At 45.4% G+C, this 22700-nt stretch overlaps 1 protein-coding gene across 2 annotated transcripts in view; it reads right to left on the minus strand.

The window, feature by feature from the left end:
* The window catches only part of RUNX1 (RUNX family transcription factor 1), a 302664-nt gene that overhangs the window by 126928 nt on the left and 153036 nt on the right, over positions 1 to 22700 (minus strand). The window contains exon 2 of one of the 2 annotated variants that reach the window (XM_004696946.2): positions 2738 to 2776. The exons of the other annotated variant lie outside the window; for it this stretch is intronic. Coding sequence (XP_004697003.1) covers positions 2738 to 2776 — 39 coding nt within the window. The remainder of the gene's footprint in view (positions 1 to 2737; positions 2777 to 22700) is intronic. 2 annotated transcript variants of the gene reach the window in all.

Below are 22700 nucleotides of genomic sequence, written 5' to 3' on the forward strand. Positions count from 1 at the left end.
GCCGCGGGAACTGGACTTTGAAGGGAGGGGACCCGAGACAGCCGCCGGAACCCGCCCGCCCTCGCGGGGCGCAGCCCGCTCCCCTCGGCCCGGGCAGCAGAACCGCAGAGCTAGCGGCGGCGCGGCGACTGGACAGCTCCTGGGAACCCCAGGTCGGCCTAGCCAGGCGTGTGACACGGCTGTCCAGCTCGGACCGAGTCAGGGTCACTAGGAAGCCCCTTTGCGGAAAGGCCGCGTCGTGCACCCTGGGGCGGTCGGCGGCTTGCGGGAGGGAGTGGGGAAACAGAGGCGCGCGCTCCCCGGGCCTTGGCTGCTGCCTTGGGGTGCTTTGTGTCCCCGAGGGGAACTGGAACCTGGGATCCAGCAGCACTCCCCTGCGTGTTGTGCACGTCCTTGGCTCTGGAGTCTAGAACGAAACTTGTGTGCGTGTGTTTCTAAATAAGGATCTCGAAGAAGACGCATATCAGGTTGAATGACCTCAAACGTTGGCCCATTTTCCCACCACTTTGAAGAAGTGACTCTAAACGCCTTCTTCACCGATTGCATTCTTACCAAACCTCCCGAGGCCCGAGGCCCGAGGCCTGCTGCTCCAGCCCTGGCCGCTGTCCCCGTGAGGCGCGGCTCGGACGTCCGCGGTGCACTTCGGGGACAGTTCGGTGAACAGAACCTTCCTGCCCCGCCTGCGCTCCAGTGTTTCCCGAGGAGCCAGACTAGGGCTCCGGGGGGCTGCTGTTCAGGGCGCCAGCAGGGAGTCCGGAGTGGGGAGAAGGAGTCCGGGGTCTGCGTGATCGTGGGCCAGGCAAAGAGGTCTGAGAGCCGGACTCCTGGAGGGCGCGGACTTTCCCCCCAAAAGCCCTGCTGAACTCTGGAGGGCCTTGAGTAGGGCCTCAGCCTACGTGTCCCGGAGGCCAGGGTCAAGTTCATTCCAGTCTCTAGAAAGTGTAGTTTCAGCTACAGGCGCACAAGTGCAGCCTTTTCAATGGCCGACCCGGTGCGCGCTCGCTGCAGGGCTTTCCAGGGATAAATCCAGAGCTTTGGCATTGTGAATCCCAAACCCGTCCACCTTGATGATAGGCGGGACCGCTTTTGTTCCTTAATTCTGCATGGGGATCAGGCTGCTTGGCATTTTGCACTTCCTGGAACCTGCGGGTGCTCACTGCACTTGGCAATGAATGCTTGAGAACGAGAAACAAACTCACTGTCCCCTTCTTACCTTCTTACCCAGGCATTTTAATCAATTGGAAGCCGGCAGTTTGGGGCCCCACTAAGGGGCAAGGGGAACTCCCTGATTTAAAGTTTCTTTTTCTTTTCTTTTCTTACAGAATTTCAAGTCTAGCATAACACTGTATGAGATGCGGGCTTGCCTGTCATCAAGAAAACTCACTGCAGAGGCAATATCCTCTTCCTGTCCTCTGCTCGCTAAAAGAGAAAGGACAGTCCTCCCTCACACTCACTCCTCCTGGTCTCCCTGGAACAATACGAAAAATTACCTTTGTCATAATCAAAAAGATGAAGAATGAACGGAGTGATCTGCTGGGCGGGTGCCATCAGCCGAACACATTTATCTGCATTTGTTGCATTTCACAAAGAATGGAATGTAAGCATCTCAGGGGATTCTTTTTAAATGGGCATTTGTTGATTTGGAAGAGAAATGACAATGGACAGGAAAACATTGGGAGTTATTGACCTTTTTCTCTGACAGCTTTAGGTAACAGCTAGCTAGCGAGCAATATGTTGTCTCAGAAAATGTCTCAGTAACTTTACATTTTTGCTCTTGCAAATTCCTCTCAAAAATAAAATCATGCAGTAAAAAGTGGGATTACAATCTCCAACATTTCCTACAAAAAGGGGGTTAGAAGATAGAATTTGTTGCCTGCATTCACAATTATTCACTTGCTGAGTGCTTTGACGAATGGTATTTTTAAGAGAACTATTTCCATTTACAATGAAATTTTAAAAATCAGGGAAAACCAAGGGCTGGCTTTTGCTAGTATTAATGTCACAAGGAAGAACGTTTTCAATGAAGAATAGCATTTTAATGCCTCTACAAACAACTGCTCTACACACTCTCCAAATTGGAACCGGCAATATTTTTTTCTCCTCAGAAGTAGCTCTGAGACTACTTTACGTGTGAAATCGAATGACTAAGGGGGACTAACCTCCTTGCTTCCCCCACTGTATCTTCTCTGTGCTAAAGTGTCCAGGGGGGTGTGGTGCTTGATGCCTGACTCCTTCACCCAAATTCCATAAATCAGTTGTGTACCTAGCAAGTAGCAAGCAAAGGCAAATTTTCAATGAATATTATTTAAATCTTGGGATGCCTCGTAAACATTTTGCCCTCATAAAGGTTTTGCATTACCACTGCTATAACCAAGGTAATAAACTAGGTTGTAACAGATAGAAAGAAGCCAAGCTCTAGGTTTCTTTTTTTTTGAGAGAGTCCTATAGAGTCATTTAATAACAGCAGAATGCACCTGTAGTAAGCGCTGTAGAAATGCCTATGTCATTTAAAGATTCATTGGAAGGTTTTATATGGCATGCTATTTACAATCTGAAGTGCTTTTACGTAGTTTGGAATCAGCAAAGAATGGGGGTGGGGAAGAGTCTAATTATTTGGTTAATTTACTCCATTAATGATATAGAGACATAATATATATGAAGATACATAAAATCACATCAATGCATCTATGCATGTTAATATTTGACATAAAAATATGTATTTTGGAATGTAACATACCGTGAATGTCTCTAGAAGAATTCATTCCATGTATGCATTCTGAAAGAACAGAAATTAAGGGAACTGAATCATTGTCTGAATATACCAACAGCAAACAATATTTAACCATAATTGATGGATTTCCATTTAACTGCAGTAAATGCAAAATTAAAAACTAATTTCTCTTCTCGCTTCCTCTCTCTCTTTGATAGCTCATTGCTTTCAGGCTTTTTAGTATTGGTGAGTTTCATAAAAAATTGCCTAAATTTGGCACAAATGTAACTAAAAACATTAGTAAGTTATCAAATAGTAAATGTACTCTTATGTGCGCGAATAGGTATATGTGCCCTTCTTCAGTGTTTTCCAGGGCTAGCTATTACTGAATGTTTGTATTTCATACAATCACCTTGTTTAAATTCTCTATGCGATGCCATATGATTTAATTAATAAACACTAAAAGACATTTTGAAGGTGTGTGAATGAAGTGGAATTCAAGGTGAAATTAAAAGCAGGTTCTAACTGAATGCAAAAAAAACCCCAACATTTTAAAATCTGTAATCCACCAAAGGCTAAAGGCACAAGATAAAAATGTGAATCTTCTCTGTAAGCTGATAAAACTAAATAACTTGGAACACCTCTTCTAAAAGAAACAAGTCAATCGTTAAACAGTATGGCCGTTTAGTTCTTCACCAATGATGAAATATTTCAGAAACATTCTCCCCTTGGCTAGCGTTCTTCCTCCATCGTGACTGTTTGAGAAGGGGTGGCAAATCCACCGTCTTCTTTAGATAATTAATATCAACTGCTCTTGTTCTTGAAATGACAGCTACTATAAATAGCGATTAACAAGTCATGTCATGGTCATTTTCAAATATGACTCTCTCTATATATATATATATACACTGCTGCATGTTCAGCTACAGGTAAAGTCATCGAATAAAGATATCTAATGCTGTTTCTCCTTTCAATATTTACATGCAGAGTTGTAAAATGGAAATGATTCGGTCTTATATATTAATCGTGGCCCTTATCTAATAAGCAATAAGGAGGAAATACCATTTTTCAAAGATGCAGCATTTGAACGTACCAAACACTGCAAACCTAAAGCCTTCACCGCCATGCCACACCATTACTATAACAAAGCTCTTAAAAAAATCTTTAAAAATAAGCAAGGACATCATTGGTTCATATTCCCAGACGCAGTTTAAATAGGCAGGAGAACAAGGTTTGCAGCTCCTTTGTCTTACATTTTTACCAAAGCAAAAAGAGCAACTAAAATAATAAGGGGTTTTGAGGACTGCCCTCTGATGAAAGATTAAAGGAATTAAATATATGCAGTCTCAAAGGAGCATCCTAAAAAACAAAACAAACTAAGATTGTAGTTTGCTTGTCTATAAAATGACTCTATAAAGAATTTTTTTAAAACAGGGCAGGGAAAGAATTTTTTTGAACTAGTAACGAATTACAAGGTAAGGCATACCCAATACACCTGGACATTATTCACGTTGAGCTTTCATAGGCATTGAGAGAAGAAAAATCTCTTCCAAACTGATACTAAAGAGACGCAGAGCCAGGCCAGGTCCCCTGGAAATTCTGCAATCAGACTCCAAGAAGAGTTTCCATGTGCAAGGGGGGAGGGGGCTTCATCTAAGACTCAGTCGTTCACTGATTCTGCAGGAAAAGATAAGCTTTTAATTTTAAATCTTTGAGAAAGAGAGAAATGGAAGGAGGAGAGGTCTTCTGTGCTTGTGGCCATGCAAACTCAGCATGACTAGCTCACCATCAAGCTATTTTTCTTCTTCCCCTCCCCTCCCACCCCTGGCACCCCCACAAGCCCCTGAAGCCAAGTCTTTTTGTCACTGCTTTAAGTATCTTTCTTCATTTAATTTTTGTGACAACTGCATGGGACTCCCATTTTACAGATAAGGAATATCACACTAGGAGAATTTAGGAAATGTGTCCCAGGTTACACGGTGCCTGTCTTTGACTCAGGTTAAGTGTGAATCCAGACATTCAACCAGACCTTCATCTGCACACACACACACACACACACACACACACACACACACGTATAGCCATATATGTTCATATGTACACACATTTCCTTTTGACACTATACACACACATATCTATACAGATAGGTAGAAAAATAGATGTCCTCATAGAAGAGTCTAGGAAAATTAGCCCTGATCTCCACCAAGGGGCCTTGGTGGCAGTGGCAGCCTGGTGTTCACAGCCCACTAATCACTCCTTGGGAGAGATGACCCTTTCTGTTCCGATCGAGGTGGACAGCTCCAGAAAGCCCACACAGGGTCCCCATGAGTAGGGACCATGTTCCATGGCAGTCGTTTTCTTTTCTTTTCATGGTCTCCAACAGAAAATATCTTTAAAATGTCCACCAATGTCAATTTCAAATATTTCAGAGTCCCAAATTAAAGTCGGTCCTGGTCGTCCACAGCGTTGGAGGCGCAGGCAGAGGTCCATTAAGCTAAGGAACTTTTAAATTAAGAGTCATCATAGGAGGGCATGCTCCTCTTTCCTTGCCTTCCTCGAGCAATCTAGTGTCTTGTTAAGCTTTCCCAGATGGGAAGTATTTTGATTTTCTCCACTTCCCCCTTCCTCCAGTGCTAAGTACCAGGCAGCCTATTAGGCTTATTGGTGAGAAAGGACACATCCCCCTGGAGAACCTGCTGGTGGAAGCGTACACCGGATCCAGGCAGAGGGTATGAAGGGCAGCAAGAGGAAGAGGGGCCAGCGCCGCTTGCTGGGTCCAGGAAAGACTGTCCATAGTAGGCATGTAGTTGATTTGAGCCTTGAAGGTTACTTGGAGGGCTGGTGGGAGGGCTAAGGAAGGTGGGGTGAAGAGCGGGGTGGGGGGTGTGGGGGTGGGGGGGTGTGTGGGGGGGTGTAGGCGCATAAGCTAAGGCCCCTTTGTGAATTTGTGAAGGCGGCTTGCATGGTAATTCAAGGTTGAGGTGAAGTTGGGGCGCTACAGGATGGAAAGACTGGCAGAGGAAGGTCAGGGCGGCATACTGGAGACATTTGAACTCCAAGTTGAGGGCGGGGGATTCCAAGCCTGGAAAAGGTGAGAACAACCGGATGAGTGTCTACTCCTGGAAGAGGAATCTGCCAGGGGTGGGCGGATGAAGGGGAGTGGGCAGCGATGAGAGCTAGAAGGGGACAGCAGCTGTCCGCTGTGAGGGTCTGATTGAAGGTGGGAACAACGGAATTGGAAGATAGAGGCAGAAGAGGCACAGGAGAGGGTGTCTTTCATGATTGAGGCTAAGACCCGGACACAGCGAGTCTGAAGGTAGAGGTCAGCCTTCTGCTTTAGAAGTATGGCACGGTGTTCATGGGGGATGAAACAGCGCCGGGGTTGGAAATTCAGTTATGAAACATTGGTAGAAATATCGATTTAAGAATCCCCAGAATAGCTGTGATGTGTTTGACTGTACAGACCAGCGGTAATGGCTTTGATGGGTTTGAGCGTATGCCCAATGAGAAGGTATCATGGATGGAGGTGATGAGCAAACGATGAAAGAGTGTGACCCAGAAGGCTGAATTAGTCAGAGAAGAAGGAACACATAGTCTGAGAAACAAGGGGAGGGGTGAGCTTGGAGAGGGAAACATGACCCAGAGCATCAAAGGCCAAAGAAAGGTGATGAAGCTGACACTGGATTTGCTTCTGGGGACGCCCATGGTGATCTTTGCTGGAAGAGATTCCGGGGAGGGGAGGCCGTGGACACAGAACAAGGAAGGAGTGGAGGAGGGAGTTGCTTTAGGAACTGGAGGTAGGGACTTGTGGGGGAAGGAAGGGAAGGAGTGTGGTGGCAGGAGAAGGGCAAACCCCAAACTGAGAGAAAAGGGTACCAATGTTTGAGACGGAAGAGAATTCAGAAAATCGGTATTTGTCCTGCCCAAACTGGAGCTTCTCGGTTTCCTCACTGCACTGTCTTGCAAGTCCCAAGACTTTGATCCATGGGTGTACCTTGGGCCCGACTTTCCTCAGCCTCTGCCTCACCAGCCTCTTGCCAAGAACCCGTTTAATTCATTTATTTGTTATAATTTGCCACCACCACCCCCCAACCCCAACCCCACCCCTCGCCACCACCACCACCCTGGCCACATTCTCCCATCATTCTGGTTGAAAATTTCCATGACCTCTTCTTACCAGATAGCTTACAAAACACTCTTTAAAAAAGAGCTTCCTGATTGCTCTTATACACTGCTTATACATCAGCTTGTCATATTGTGGGAGTTTATGCATTGCTACAGTGCCGGACGCTACAGCACCAGTTTCTTCAACACCAGCAGGGTCCCCCATGACAGACAGGTGTCAACAGTGCTTCCAGACTAAGGAAGACTAGGAAGAAAGTCCTGATGGTCTCCTTCTGAATATTGGCCAATGGAAGTCTTTGGTTCACAACAGCCTGCTTCCTGATACAGGAGCTGGAAGATGAACCCTTCCATGGAAAGACAGCACACAATGACGGCAACAGTGTACCCAAACATGCCCTCCAGCATGAAGATGATGTGGGACCAAGACCAACGTGTTGACAGTCACCATCAGTGGGAGCCACAACTAACAAAAATGATCAGTTTTGTACAGGAGTGATAGCATTCATCGCCCACGCCACCATCCTGGTGAATTCATCAGACCCCATGGTCCTCGGGAACTCTGAGCTCAGGGCACCCTCTCCAGCAGAGTCTTCCCTGTTCCCATCTTGGACCAGGGGTGCTAGCAATCTACCTACGGTGAACTGCTCTTCAAAGAGCAACGGCATGCTTTGTCCCACCCTTTCCTGTCCCTTGCATGGCCTTTGAACTGTTTTGTATTTCATGCTGGAGCGATTTGAATACCCTGGGTGGTGTCGTGGTGAAGAGGGGACTTGTGAAACCACTGGCCCCTAGCTTCGGTTTCTGTGCGAGTACAAAGCTCTTGGCCGTTCTCCACCACCCTTCATTCATTGCCTCCATCCTGGACCACCTAGTGGGTGGCTCTGGGGACAGAAACTCGTTTTAGTCAAAAGAATTGTAAAATGGATGGCCAAGATTTCCCATCCTGATCCCGGGGACTGGGATTAGGGTGAGACACCATGCCTTGGTTATGATTTACAGCAAAATAAATTTTTGTAGATGCAATTAAATCAGTTGATAATGAACTAATTGAGGAAGGACTTTACCCAGGTTAGTGTACTTGAATGACATAGCCTTTTTAATTATTTGTCTTTTTTAAAAAAATTAAGTCATTTGACATATAATTCACATACCATACAATTCAATGGTTGGAAAATATTGTACCGTCATTATCATGATCAATTTGAGAACAGTTTTCATCATCCTTGTGCTCATTATTATTAGCTCTCTATTTCACCTCAATCTTCTTTAACCCTAACGAACTATTAATCCAGTTGCAATCTCTATAGATTTACTTATCCTGGATTTTATATAAGGAAAAACATTAAAAACCAAACCAAAAAATATATCCGACCACAATGACAACATAAACACAAGAAAATTTCAATCCACAAGAAAGCAGACAATCATAAAAGCCAGAAAAAATTGAAAATGACTGCAAGGGAGAGCCAATGATAAGGTATTAGATCTGCGTTGATCCACTTTCTAGTGTGCTTGGATCACAAGGTTATCCACATCTCCAGTCATTGATCAGAGGGAGCCCTGTGGGGTAGGGGTAGGTGTTGGGCTGCTGTCTCATGGTTGGCAGCCCCAAACCACCAGCAGCTCTGTGGGACAAAGAGCAGGCTTTCTTCTCCCTCGAACAGTTAAGTCTAGGAAACCCTCAGGGGCTTCTTTATAAGTCAGCATTGACTCGATGGAAATGAGCGAGCGAGTCATGATCAGAGGGGATTCTCTCTAGAAGCTTGATCTACATGGGAATGCTGCAAATGGATTGTGGGTTGTCCTCGTCATCCACAGACCAGTCCATCTTAGTTGGGAAGCTCCGCTGGTAGCTGCTCAGCGTCACCGCAAAACAACGGGCGGGAGTGGTGCACGAAGTGCACTGAGCTGGGATCAAACCTGGATCTCCTGCATGGCAGGTAAGACTCCTACCCCTGAGCCGCCGCTGTCTTTGTTTCATATTTACAGCGCACCTCAAGTCAAGCCCTGTTTGACATGCTTAACAGTCACTTGTGGCTAGTGGTTGCTGTGTTCCACAGGGCTATTCTAGAATGACCACTCAAAGCACAAATTCACCCACCACACTAATTTGACTATGATTCTGCTAGGGCTTGAGTGAGTCCCATTCCTTAACCTGCCATTAGCGATGGCCATTAAATAATACAACTTTCTTGACTCATGGTTTCCCTCTGAGCTGTCCTGGGGCGAAGGCCAGCATTTCTATTGCAGTTGGACTCGTTGACTCAGGAGCAGAAGCGCACACAGAGCAGCCTCGGTGAAGGCTAGCCATTGCCAGCACCACAAGTGCATTTTCACAGCCACGGACGAGCCACAAGCTCATCGCAGGCATGGTTCATTTCCACTTAACATTTACCAGCCCCGCAGGGCTCAGCCTGCACAATCGTGCTCTGGTTTCTCTTGTGCTGAACCCGTATTCTACAAATACTTCTTGTCCCTTTCTTTCCCAGAAAATCTACCTTTCTCTGAAATTCACCGAATGGATTCCTGAACATAAACAATGCAGACTGGGATAAGGGATGGGGACATTCTATTTTCAATAGGCCGTGGTTTGAAAATAGAATTGCAACATGGCTAAATGAGAAACCTCAGAAACCACTTCCATCAAGTTGATTCCAACCCTAGAGAGACCCCCCCTCCCCTGTAGGCAGCACTGCCCCATGGGTTCCTGAGGCTGTAATCTTGATGGGAGCCCACAGCCTCCTCTTGCTCCTGAGGAGGGGCCATTGGTTTCCAACTGCTGATCTTGTGGCTAGCAGCCCCTGCCTCACTATGCTGCCAGAGCTCCTTGGTAAATGATGCTCACCCTCAGATAGAAATTCCAATAAGCAGATTTGTTTGGAAATGCAACATAAATTGCTCAAAAACCGCTCAATTTGTCACCTTGCTAGCAGTCTGTCAGGTGTAAATTGGTCCGAGACCCACAGAAGGCGGGGGTCGTTGGCTGGTTCAGTTCTTGCCTTCCATCGAGAACTCTGAATTTGCTTCCTCACCATGCATCTCATGCGCGGCAACTGCCCCTCTGTCCGTGTTGCTATGATGCTGAACAGGTTGCAGCTGAGCTTCCAGATTCAGACGGACAAGGACGAGAGGCCCGGTGATCTACTGAAACCTGCCTGGGAAAACCCTATGCAGCCCCGCAGTCTGATCCCACCGAGCAGGGGCCAATGGGGTGCAGCAAACAACAACGCTAGTTCAGTAGAGCAAAGCAGTTCACAGCCAAAGCCATGACTGGATCCTCCCAGTCTGCCCTTCCTCAGCCGAGATGGCAAAGGAGAGAGAACACGGAGACACCGGTGGCCCTCCCTCTCTGCCCTGCTTCGTCTTTGAAGTCTGAGAGGCTCCTTTGGACACACATCTGGTTTCTACCTTTTTGTCCCATGGGCTGAGGACAGAGATTGGAGGACTGACACATAAATGCTAGATGGGTCCTTCTTCACCTTCTCTTTGGTTCCACGGCTTATAGACGACAAATGCATTTTACGTGGTAGCCTGCGACCCTTCTCGGTCCCTGAAGCCAGTCTCTATCATCAGGGAGAACTTCTACCCAAGCATCAGGGAGCATCTCAAAATTGACGTTCCTCTGCTTTCCAGGGCCAGTTGGGGACTATCATATCAATAAGGGCTTCTGGTCGTCGGTGGTAGAATCTATGAAACAACTATAGCTTTGGGAGTCTGCTTTGTTTTAGGCATTTTGGTTAATATACTCAAAACCATTTCCACCGCAATAATTTAGAAAGAAAGTTTGATTTTTTTCTAAGTTGAATAAACAATGAACGAATGAATGAATGAATCAATAGGCACTCTGTTCCTCATTTCCCACATGTCATTCCACAGTGAACTCTCCTTCCCAAAGTGAGCAGTTGATATCAATCTGTTGCACTTATCATTTATCTTTCCTTTTTCACTAGGTACAGTATGGAAAAGGCAGGTATGGTTCCTCTGCGGGCAACATGCACAGTCAAGCTCACGTTGGGGGGCCGTCTCTCGAAACTGGTGTTTGAGGTGCAGTATAGGGGGCGCTTGGGGAGTAACTATAGGTCAGCTTGGTAAGGAAACGGGCCTGTCCTCCTAGATCAGCCCACTGATGCTCTGTGAGCTGAAATCACGCAGGGTTGAAGTTAGGCTGGTGCCAGAGGTGAACCGGAAGAGCAGTGGGACAGGATGGGGTGGGTGAGGTGGGGGGATTCTTTATGGCAGCTTGACAACAGGCATGAGTTGCTTAAAATCCATTCAGGCAACAGCTGGCTGCAGATAGGTCTGCGATCTCCTAGGTTATCAGAGAGCTCGGAGATCACAGTTGGAGACTGGGATGGGAGATCACAGTTGGAGACTGGGATGTAGTGATCACTGGTAGTTTTGTGCCTGTGAGTGTGACCATCAGGCCCGTCCATCTTGTGGGGCGTTTCCCTCACGTCCACTGGCATGCCAGGCTGAACCCAGTTTGTCTCATCTCTACGCGTCACAGGGAAGGCCCAGGACCAGGCAATCTTTTGTTCTAGGCACAAGGTTGCCCGGAGTCAGAACTGAGTTGGTGCCAGTTAACAACAACACAAGCAACGTTTTAGAGTGCTTGATGCTCTTGAGGGAATGAATGACAGGATTCACTTAGACAATGAAAACCTACCCCACCGCGATGCGTTGAATGGAGTCCCTGGGTAGCGTCAACCTTAATGAGCAAAAGGTTGGGTGTTCAAGTCCTCTCAGTGAACCTCAAAAGAAAGGTCTGATGAGCTACTTCCAAGAAATAAACCGCTGGAACCGTATGGAGCACAGTTATCTTCTGAACTGCGGGGGGATGGGGTGGGGTGGGGGTGGTGCGTGGGGGGGGCGTGTGTTGCCAGGAATTGGAGTCAGCAACCTGACGGCAACTGGTATGCTTCAATGCTCATGTCTGCAGGTGAGCGTATCCCACTTATCTTATCATGGCTGCACCCTACCGAGAGGAAGGAGGGTGCCCGTGGTCACAAGCCATGTGGCCTGTGTAGGGTACACACACTCGGCCCATATTCTTTCCCCCTTGTCCAAGCCTCTGTTTTCTATTTAGAAAACGAGAGAGTAGGAAATGAAGGTGTTTCTAGTGCCATGTAAATGTCTACCCATGCTATTTGGAGAATTTGACCCAGGTCAAGTAAAATTGCTTTCGACCAGAAGATTTTCTCTGTACCACTTACGAAGAAACACGAATCTAGAACAGACTTGAATTCCAAGCCGAGGGGAAGAGCAGAAGGGAAGAGAGGATCACCTTGTCAACCTGCCCAAGACAATACGCTGTCAGGACTTTCCCAGTTTACCTATCAAGGTGCAACCCATACTGACGGCCACAGTCATTGCTGTGTATCAGTAAGTAAATGCTTCCAATGCTCTTACTTTCCACCAGCAAGGTTGTGCTATTTGCTTGTTTTAGGTTGTTAATAAATCGACCTCCAGCCTTGATGCTATGTTTTTCTTGAGATGGTCCAGCGTCTCGGGTTATTTGTCCAGTGTAGAGATTGAATAAGTATGGGGAAAGGAGATGCCCTTGCGACACTTTACTTTTCTTTTTTGATTTTTAAACTAGGCTATCTCCCCATATTGCCAAAAGTCCCTTTAAAATATTTAAAAAGCAAAGATCATTTGGGGGAGCAAGGTGTACCTGACCCAAGCCATGGGATTTTCAGTTGCCTTATCTGAATGGACAATGAATAAGGAATACTATAGAAGAATCAGTCCATTTGCATTATGGTGGTGGCCAAGAAGGTGGAGTAGACAAGGAACTGCAGGAAGAAAGAACAAATGTGTTTTGGAGGGAGTGCAGCCTTTAATGGAGGGTGGTGAGACTTCATCTCACATACTTTAGACACATTGCCAGGGACCAGACCCTGGAGATGGACATCGTATTTGGTAGATGATCGGTGACAAAGAAAGATGGATTGATACAGTAACTCAAAGGTTTGTGATGATGGCTCAGGACCAGGCAACATTTTGGCACCTGATGACACCTGACTAGGATGGCAGCAACCATTTCACATGAAGCCTTCTAAATTCACACGAACACCATCTATTCATTGAAACCAGCGATTCTCAACCCGCGGCTCGCGACCCCTTTGGGGGTCAAACAACCCTTTCACAGGAGTCACCCGATTCCTAACTGTAGCAAAATGACAATGATGAAATAGCAATGAAAATAATTTGATGGTTGGGGGTCACCACATGAGGAGCTGTAAAAAGGGTCACAGTGTTAGGAAGGTTGAGAACCACTGATTTAAACAGCTCCAAGGAGACATGATTAAACCAACCGGCCTGCAAATAAACACCAAGAATGTGGAGATGCTTCCAGGAGATAATCTAAATCCATTGTTATTCTGATAGAGTCTGGGTTGTGCAGATGGTAATGAGTAGGGCCAGTCACTGAAAGTCTGACATCCCAAAAGTCCGACACTCAGAGGCTCCAAAGAAGAAAATCCTGGCATCCTACTTCGACGCAGATCACAGATGCAGAAACCCCACGGAGCTCACTTTGACCCTGACACATCAGCCTTGACCATGAGTCAGAAGAGCCTCGACAGTGACTGGCTTTGGTTTGATTTATTGCCATTCTGTTTTGTAATTTACATAAAGGATTGAGATCAGAGAGTCAACGCTACATACCATTTCTTATTAGAATTCAGCCTTTTCATTAGGTCTGTTTTCTTTCTGTCAACCCAATTAGTGAGGTTTCACTATGTATTACAAAATGATAAGTTATAAAGGGATCCGGCTGCCCAGAGGAGAGTCGTATTCCTTCAGCCTGAACGGCTCGGTAAGAAGGCTCTTCATCCTTACTATTGTGCTAGTTATACCGCAGACTCGTGCATTTCTCTCATTGAAGTCCAAGGTTCTCTGATCCCATATAGACTGTAGATTGATGAGAACATTCTACAAACACAGCAGAAATCCTTAAAAGGGGAACAGAGAAGAGTGAGAGAAAGCTTCGGGAACTCTTTGTCCCTAACACTGGGGAATTGACTGAAGATCCCAGAGTAAGAAGTGGAATTCATCTGTGAATGAATTGCTGAGCTTATCTGTATTGATCAATTAAATAATAAATTGCTAAATGTCAATCTTATTTTGTGCTCCAGAGATACTCAGACAAGAAGGTAAATACTTTAATATTAATTCTGATTTCTTCAAAGTTGGAAAACAGGCTTCTAGGCGAAATAATGATCCTGCTTCCAAGTCATGGAATTGCTCTACTCCACCAAAGCTCCACTGCTTCGCACTCCACTTGCAGACAACACAGAGCTGGAGAAAAGTCAGCAGCAATGGAAATCACAACTCTCTAATCACTTAGTTACATTTTCTAAGTTTTATAGACATGCTAAGATTTGCTTTGTATCCGGTCACATACATGCAGATTACAATAATAATAGTGTATAATTGATGTTCTAGAAAAAAAACATGTCAATAGATGAGGCATCATATATGTATTATATATATATACAAACACTATCTGTAAAATATATACAGTGAACTCTCGTTTATCGCGGTTAATCGGTTCTAGACCCTACCGTGATAAATGAAATTCCGCAAAGTAGGATTCCTTATTTGTAAATCAAATATTTTCATAGTTAGAACATAGAGGACATGAAAAAACACCCCTTAGTCACCATTACACTTGTATTACCCAATTTATTAAACAAAAAAGGGAAAATACAGTAAAACATTTTGGACATTACAATTATCATTTATTATTTATTATATTATTTATGGCATCAAGCGTGTACAGTATGAGCCAATCAGTGGCAGTAATGACAGAGCATGCGCTGTTACACAAAAACCGCGATAGAGTGAAGCCGCGGAAGTCGAAGCGCGAAGTGGCGAGGGTTCACTGTATATATATATATATAAAATATACGCTATATGTACTTTATACTAAAGGCCTTCAAAAAGTTCATGCAAAATGGAATTAAACGATGATGGTGTTTTTTCATGAACTTTTGTGAAATCCCCTTGTATATATCTAACAAATACCATGTGATATATATATGTATCTATCTGGTGGTGCAGTTATTAAATGATCAGTTGCCAGACCATCTTCAGAAGAAAGATGAAGCAGTCTGCATCTGTAAAAGTGTATAGTCTCAGAAACCCTATGGGGAAGGTATACTTTCTCCTATAGGGTCTCTGGAATTTAATAGACAGCAATTGGAAACTATATAGAGAGTAATATATATATATATGTGTGTGTGTATGCATGTACATACACATATATGCATGTACATTAGTGTCCCCTGTATGTGTATAAATACATGCTAGTATATATTAGTATCCATATTCTATTAGTATAATTGAATATTAAACGTTTCTGTGGAGACTTCTCATGAAACATTATTGTCTACTTTTAAATCAAATAATAGTTAAATCAGATTTAAACTTATTTGGTGTGATCATTTTAGATTTGCTTAGAAAAACACTTTAAAGCTATTTTCCCCACATAAAGCACATCTCACCTCTTTTCATAATGGATAAATGGTTCACCCTCTACACAGTTCCTCTCTTCTGAAGAAGTAGAATGGGGCAATATATTTTTAATGACATAAAAAATAACTCAATCATCACTTCTGTTTGTTTCCTAACTTTAAACTAATACATGAGTCATGAAACCAATGTATTTAAATCAAGCATGAAAAGCTATCAAAACATTCAAACACATAAACATCACCTAAAGATTTTTTGTCACATATTTTTACCAAAAAGTTTTTAAACTTAATTAGAAAGACACGGAAACAGAAGGTTACCTAAATGTAGCCAGTACGTTGTCAATGAACTCTAGCTCATTGGAAGGTGAACACCAGCCGATGAGTGCCCGGATATTTAGTGACCCACCCCCATCTTCAAAGGGAATTGTAAATGCACCGTTGGGTAAAACTGTACTCTGGTAAGTTTTCAAGAGGGAAACACAGCAAATATTCATATAAATACCAACTTTAACATTGTGGAATATAGTATCCCACAATTTTAAAGTTTTGGGATTGTCAGATCATTTCGGAAGCATCTTATTTCTTGGGGGGTGGGGTGGGAGGAGGGGATCATGTGATCATTTTGTTTCCTTACCAGAGAAATCGCGTCATCTCTAAAATAGAAGTTATTTACCTGAGAACTCTCATTCTCCAAAGACCCCAAATACTGGAGTGATCTTCTAAGGAGCAAAGAGGACAACTTCACCAAACGTGCCAGAGGTGTCTCCAGTTTGGGTCAGCAAACACCATGGTGGGCGACGGGAACTGAGGGGTTAACAGAGGCCCACCGGCCTGAATAACAAACAGCATTCGCCCTAAGAGACCTCCCTCCATCCCAGGACTGCCCTGGAGATCCTGAGTGAACACGGGCAAATTGAACAATGACAGGGAGGGACGTGCGTGCGCTGGAGAGGTGGACAGTCTTCCCCTCTCTCACCAAGCTCACAAGAGAATTCGCTTCTTTTCTTTTTGCCTCAGGCACATAGAGACTCTCAACCCAAACCAACCATCGCTATCAAGTCCATAGGGACTCACAGTGACCTTGAGGACGCAGTAGATCCGCCCCATAGAGTTCCCAAGGATGAACATCTCTACAGAGGCAAATGCCCCATCTCTCTCCTGTGGTGAGATTGGTGGGTCTGAGCGACTGTTTTTTCTTAAACCAGTTCACCATCTGAGCTACACACACACACACGTCACAAAGTACTGTTACCAGGGTTCCGGTTCATACGTCCACAGGTTTCTTCTAAATCAAACATGTTTCAATATGTCTCTTCGACCAGCACACACTGCAGACAAGTTCTCTCAGTCATGCACGAGTCTAGACTTGCAAAGCAGCTCCAGTCACAGCAGTGCCTGTGAGGGCATCTGCTGGCCAGCTAAATTCAGAGCAGAAAGGTCTGCTCCGAAGGTGACGGCTTTTCTTTTCTTCTCTGTTTTTAATCCCAAGTGAGTAAGCATAGTAGATTTTCCCCAATGGACAGAGGGCCACCGTAGGGGCTTATATGGAAGAAGTTTAATGAAAAATCAAAAGCCACTTTGGTGAGAAAAAGGCCAAGCGAAGTTGTGCCAAGGAGTTTTGTTTTTGCCCATCATGGCCGAGCCTCTGCTCCTGGTTTGAGGGTAGCAAGGCGTCCTACAAGAACCATGCTAGGAAACCTTATCCCACTCACCCGAAAGCCCTAGAGGAAAAGCAACAGAAGAAATCTTTAATCAGACTGCCCATCTTCAGATTTAAAAATATTCTACAAAGTTCAATACATCCTTATAAGTAAAATGAGAAAATTCAGAAGCAAAGTAGGAAATTATACCCAAGTAATGGGAGTCCTTGATTCCCATCGAACTAGATAAAAAGTGGAACTTTTTATTGGCCATCACTAAGCTCAAAACATCAGAATGCCCCCACCCCCACCCCAAAGTGTAGATAACTAACTAGAAATTATTGAATCACCTGCAAACACATAATATAGTTTTCTTCTCCACAGGACCTAAAAATAAAATAATAATAAAAACCATCTACAGAAAAACATCCTCTTCGTATTGATCTTTCAGAGTGTAGGAAGTTCAAGTCTAAAGCACATGTACCTCAAATGACTCCTCAGGAGCAGTCGGTAAAGCAAGACTCTCCTCTGCTGGAGACCTGGTTATTTTGTTGGGAAGAAGAGGCCAGGGACACCTCTGACCCAAGCCGGGGCTCTGAAAGGTATCCATCAACATGGCTCAGAAAGGCTAAATTCCCCTCTGATCAAATGTTTGCATCTCTAAAAAGTATTCTGGGTATGAACTATGTTTTTTTAAGAGGACTAACATATACATGTGTGCATATTAATGGCTTAGTCAGGCAAGGCAATAATTTGTCCTATCAACAGTAGCCTCAATGACAACAATAGAAATTTAAAAATGCATTGGTGTTTGGCTCTCCTCCTGGGTTTGATAGGTTTGGGGGTTTGTCCACCTGGAGACAAAGTCATGAGGCCGTTTGAACTCTGAGGTCCTTTGAGGGCTCTGATTTTAGAACCCAGAGGCTCGGGATTGATTTGACAAGAGTGAAAGGTGAGTACTGCATATGCTGAGAACCTTGCTTATGTAAACCGGGTTACGTTGGTTGAGGAAATGTTATTATGTACCATTGAGCCTGGGCTGACTCCTAACGATCCCATGGGCAACAGAAGGAAACGCTGCCCAGGCCCGTACCAGCCTCACAATTACTGCTGTATTTGAGCCCAACCATTATAGCCACAGTTGACAAATAATAACACACGTACAAATAATAAAGGTCAAGTGGGTCAGGGGTTGATGTCTCACCTTCCACGTGGGAGACCTGGGTTCAGTTCCCAAACCTGCAGCACCACACGTTTGCCTGTTGCTATGATGACAAACAGGTTTCAGTGGAACTTCTAGACTTCTCGATCTACTTTGGGTTAAATTGGCCACTGGAAACATGACAGATCACAGCAGTCTACCCCCCACCCATCATGGAGGTGGCATAGGCATGGGCAGCATTTTGGTCTCTTGTGCATGAGGCCGCCCTGAGTGGGGGGCCTGCATGAAACCAGCTGACAGCTGGAACAACCCATGTATTGAACTCCTTCTGGGTTCCAGGCACTGTGATAAGGGTCTGACATGCATTATCTCACTTAATCCTCTTGGTAATCCCATTACCCCCTTAGGCTTAAAGAGGCTAAACCACTTGCACACGGTTACAGAATGCCGGAGCCGTGGATATGAACATTGGACTTGGTGCACAGAGCAAACAGTATTTGAATTGCATATGTTTTATAAAGCAATGCTGTTCCTTATATTTTTCATTCCAGGGGCATCATACACAAAGACCTCTCCTTACATTAAAGAGCTCTTCCCATAAAAGGGACTTTTTCAAATAGGTCTATTCTAGAACCATGGTACAAGGAAGTTAACTGCTTTAGAGATATTAAGCCCAGAGAGATAAATATTTCAATGGCTTTTCCAGAATGGTACTTAAAGAGCAGAGCCCATCTCAATTTGGGTTTGCGCCCATGGCCTTATGGTTTAAATATAAAATGCATTAAAGCCCTTTATTTAGAGAGCCAGATGGCATATTTAGGGAGCAGCCCCAGTTCCTCTTCGGATGTTAGTGAGAGTACAGGGTAACTAGGTGTCTCCACACTGACAAGCGGATTCATTATTTATGAGAAGCTGATGGTGAAGTCAAAGCCAAGAGGATCATGGGCCACTTTTACTGGCTGGTTTGACTCTAAGGACAATGCTTCCTCAGGTACAGCCTTGGAGGGCATTTGTGTGTGTGTGTGTGTGTGTGTGTGTGTGTACATGTATGTGGCAGAGGGACTCTTTGCCAAGCAGGAAAACCAGGACAGGAGACTCCTTCTCAGGTGGCTCGGTATGCAGAGAGGTGCATCTGGATTGGCAGTTTAGAAGGCAGCAGAGAGACCGCCATGTGAAAATGTCTAGACAGGGAGTCTTGGAGGGTACGTTGTGGCCCACTACCAAAACAAACAAACATGTGACTTAAGGACTGAATCAATGTGTGAATCAGTAGAACTGTGCTGCCAGGGTTTTCAAAGCTGTGACCTTTAGGAAGTACATCACCAGGTCTTTCTTTCGAGGTACCTCTGGGTGGGTTTGAATTCCCAAAATTTTGGCTGCTAAGTAGGCAAGCACTAAACTATTTGCACCACTCAGGGTCTCCTGTGACCTGTCCCGTGGTTGCAAATTAATAATAACCATAAGAAAAGGGAGGGATAGGAATGGAACGGACTCTCACCTGCTGCACAAGTAACAAGGACCCTTGCTTTCCACTGCTGATCTGTCTCCTGGTTCACAGCCGAGGAGCTGCTTCTGCTGTTTGGGCCTGAGGTTGCTTCCTTGTCCTTAGCATTCATGCAACTCAGTGCATAGCTTGCTGTGCCTCAGTTTCCCCTTGTTCACCGATCCATAACCCTGCCATTTTCAGAAAGTTATCAAGTAGGCTAAGTTATGCCCTGACTGCGAAGCACTTTGAAAAGTGACACACGCTCATCCAAGCTGAAGGACCCGTGTCAAATAAACCAGAAGGGACCTGTTGTGACAGCCATCCTTCTGCAGGATAGTGCCCGGTCGTCTCACCTGCGCAGGTGAGATGTAACCGACTGGAAAAGGGAGGTCCTGAGAAGTGAGGGACTTTTCTCAAGGGCTGCATCAGTGGCTAAGGTGGGACCAGAACATAGGGCCCTGGCCCCTATATCTGTGTCCCACGTCGGCCCCAAACTCTGCCAACAGCCGTTTAGCTGCTGTGTTTTTTTCTTTTTAAAAAGATGCGTGTGTGCGTGTGTGTGTGTGTGTGTGTGTGTGTGGCGGTGGAGGTGTCTTGTGAAATTTTACGTATAAGAAAATTTACAACCCTTGAAAAACTAACTTGATTTCTTCCCTTTCAAAGCGGTTTCCTGATTTGCAATCGCATCTAGCCCAGTCCTGAAGATGTCACCGAGCCCAGGCCATAAATCTCCAAGGAGAGAGACCGAGGAAGATTAGAGATTGTCAAGAAATAAGGCAGTGAGGTGCAAGGAGCAAATACTACGGGTCCTGCCGCCTGTAAAATTCAATCTGGGAGATGTGGTATAATTGGGAAAGCCCGAGGGAAGAATGCCACGTTTCTGTCTTTAATGGTCTAAATGGAGAGAAAGGGGAGCGTCAGAAGATGTCACCCCAAATGCCCTACTTGTTTCTCTAGGGAGAAGGAAAAATGGAGTGAAACACAGCCTTGGCTGGTACAGCTCGGTCGTTGCTCAATTGTGTGTTGTAACCTCTAACTGTCGCTGAGGGCTGGGATGGCAACTCTTGCGTCAACTCCTCCGCAAGGTGTTTCCTGGGCTTTGCAGACAGGGTGGTTCGGGGGAGGTGCAGTCTCTGATCTGGGGAGGGCCAGATAAAGCCGTCTGCTCCTGGCCACTATCTTTTAGTGCTGAAGCTGGAGATAACACGCGTTCTCACCACGCTGACTCCCTCCCAGGAGCCCTGCTTTCCCAATTGTAGGTCTTTCTTGCTAAAGTCTTTTTGTGCTTGTTTTATCAGGCCTACTTTATCATCCTTCCCCAAATGTCCTTTGTCAACGTCAAGCCTTTGAACTTCTTTGCATATACATCGAATATGGCCAATGATTCAGGATCTCTAAGAGGCTTATCTTTTAATTCTGAAGAAAGAGGAACAGAGGCACTGATCTTTGTGGTATCTCTCCTAGGAGTCACTCCCCCCGCCCCCACCCCCATGTGTGTATGCTCTAAAGATGGGTCCAAAAATCCAAACAAACCCAGACTCACTCTCATTGAGTCCACGCTGACTCATAGAGAGCCCCCCCTATGGGTTTCAAAGACTGTAACTATTTACGGATTAGAAAACCCAGTTGTTTCTCCCTTGGAGCTGCCGGTGATTTCAAACTGCCAACCATGCGGGTTGCAGCCCAGAGTGTAACCACTACACCAGCAGGACCCCGGGTGGTGACCACTAACTACATACACCACTAGGGCACCAGGGCTCTTTAAACACAGCGCCACCAGAGATGGGTGAGGATGCTTAATGCTGCTGTTTAAAATGATTTCTTATTTTTGACCGTTGGACCAATTAAGCCTGAATCCTGGCACAGTGGAAAAATGCTTAGGGCTGGTTTGTCTTGGATGGTCCTGAAGAATTGCACTGCGGAGGAGGCTGACCTTAGGGTCCAGTTGGAGGGGCTCCTTGTGCTGACAGGACACCAAGTGGCTCTCCCCTCTGTAGCCCGTGGCCAGCTTAGAGTTGAGCGTCTCAGTGAGACTTTTACATTGCTCTCATCTGCTACGGGGATCACCGGAGTGGAGCGTGAATCCATGAAGAACTAAGGCTTGCTCCTAAAATTCCGAGGAGAATCGGTGACCCAGCAGTATGGTTCTAGCTGTCTTGACAGGGGGCCCATGTTCAATTCCTGGACAACGTACTTTATGTGCAGCCGCTTACCCCTGTCTGTCCGTAGAGGTTTACATGTGGCTAGGAGGCTAAACAGGTTTCAGCAGAGCTTCCAGACTTAGAAGGACCAGGAAGAAAGGCCTGACTGGGAGGATACTTTGGAAAAATCAGGCAGTGAAAACCAGGCGGAGCACACAAAGAGGATGCAGGACCAGGCAAAGTGTTGCTCTGCTGGGTAGGAGGTCACGAATGGTCAGGGCTGACGGGATGGCTGCCGAAGATACACCTGATGACGGCATCAGCTGTGAGCTGCTCACGGAGAGGTTGGCATTCCTAATCCACAGCCGCTCTAAGGCAGAGAGATGAGACTGTCCGCTCTGGAAAAGATTTCCAGGTTCAGAAACCCGATGGGTGTGCTCTATTCAGTACTCAAGGGTCGCTTTGAGTCAGAATTGACTCAAAGGCAGCGGGGGGGTTCTGAAAAATGGAAAACAGGAGTCCCTGGGCGGTCCAGAGGCTTAGCAGTCTTGCCCGATAACTAAAGCTTGAAGGCTTGAGTCCATTCAGAGAAGCGCAGCCCCCCGTGAAACACAGTTCTATTCTGACACACATAGAGCCGCTCTCAGCCAGCGTTGACTAACAAAAAAAACCTTTTCTGCCATTGAATCAATTCTGATTCATAAGGACCCTATAGGATGGAGTACAACTGCCCCTGTGGGTTTCTGAGGCTGTACATTTTTATGGGAGCAGAAAGCTTTGTCTTTCTCCCTTGGAGTAGTTGATGGGTTTGAACTGATAACCTTGTGGTTAGCAGTTAATGCATGATCCATTATGCCACCAGGGCAATTGTTTTTTTCTATCTATCTATCTATCTATCTATCTATCTATCTATCTATCTATCTATCTACCTACCTACCTACCTACCTACCTACCTA

Source organism: Echinops telfairi, unplaced genomic scaffold, assembly GCF_000313985.2.
Source record: "Echinops telfairi isolate 266 unplaced genomic scaffold, ASM31398v2 ScPeMD7_7469;HRSCAF=8507_0, whole genome shotgun sequence".
Taxonomy (NCBI): Eukaryota; Metazoa; Chordata; class Mammalia; order Afrosoricida; family Tenrecidae; genus Echinops; species Echinops telfairi.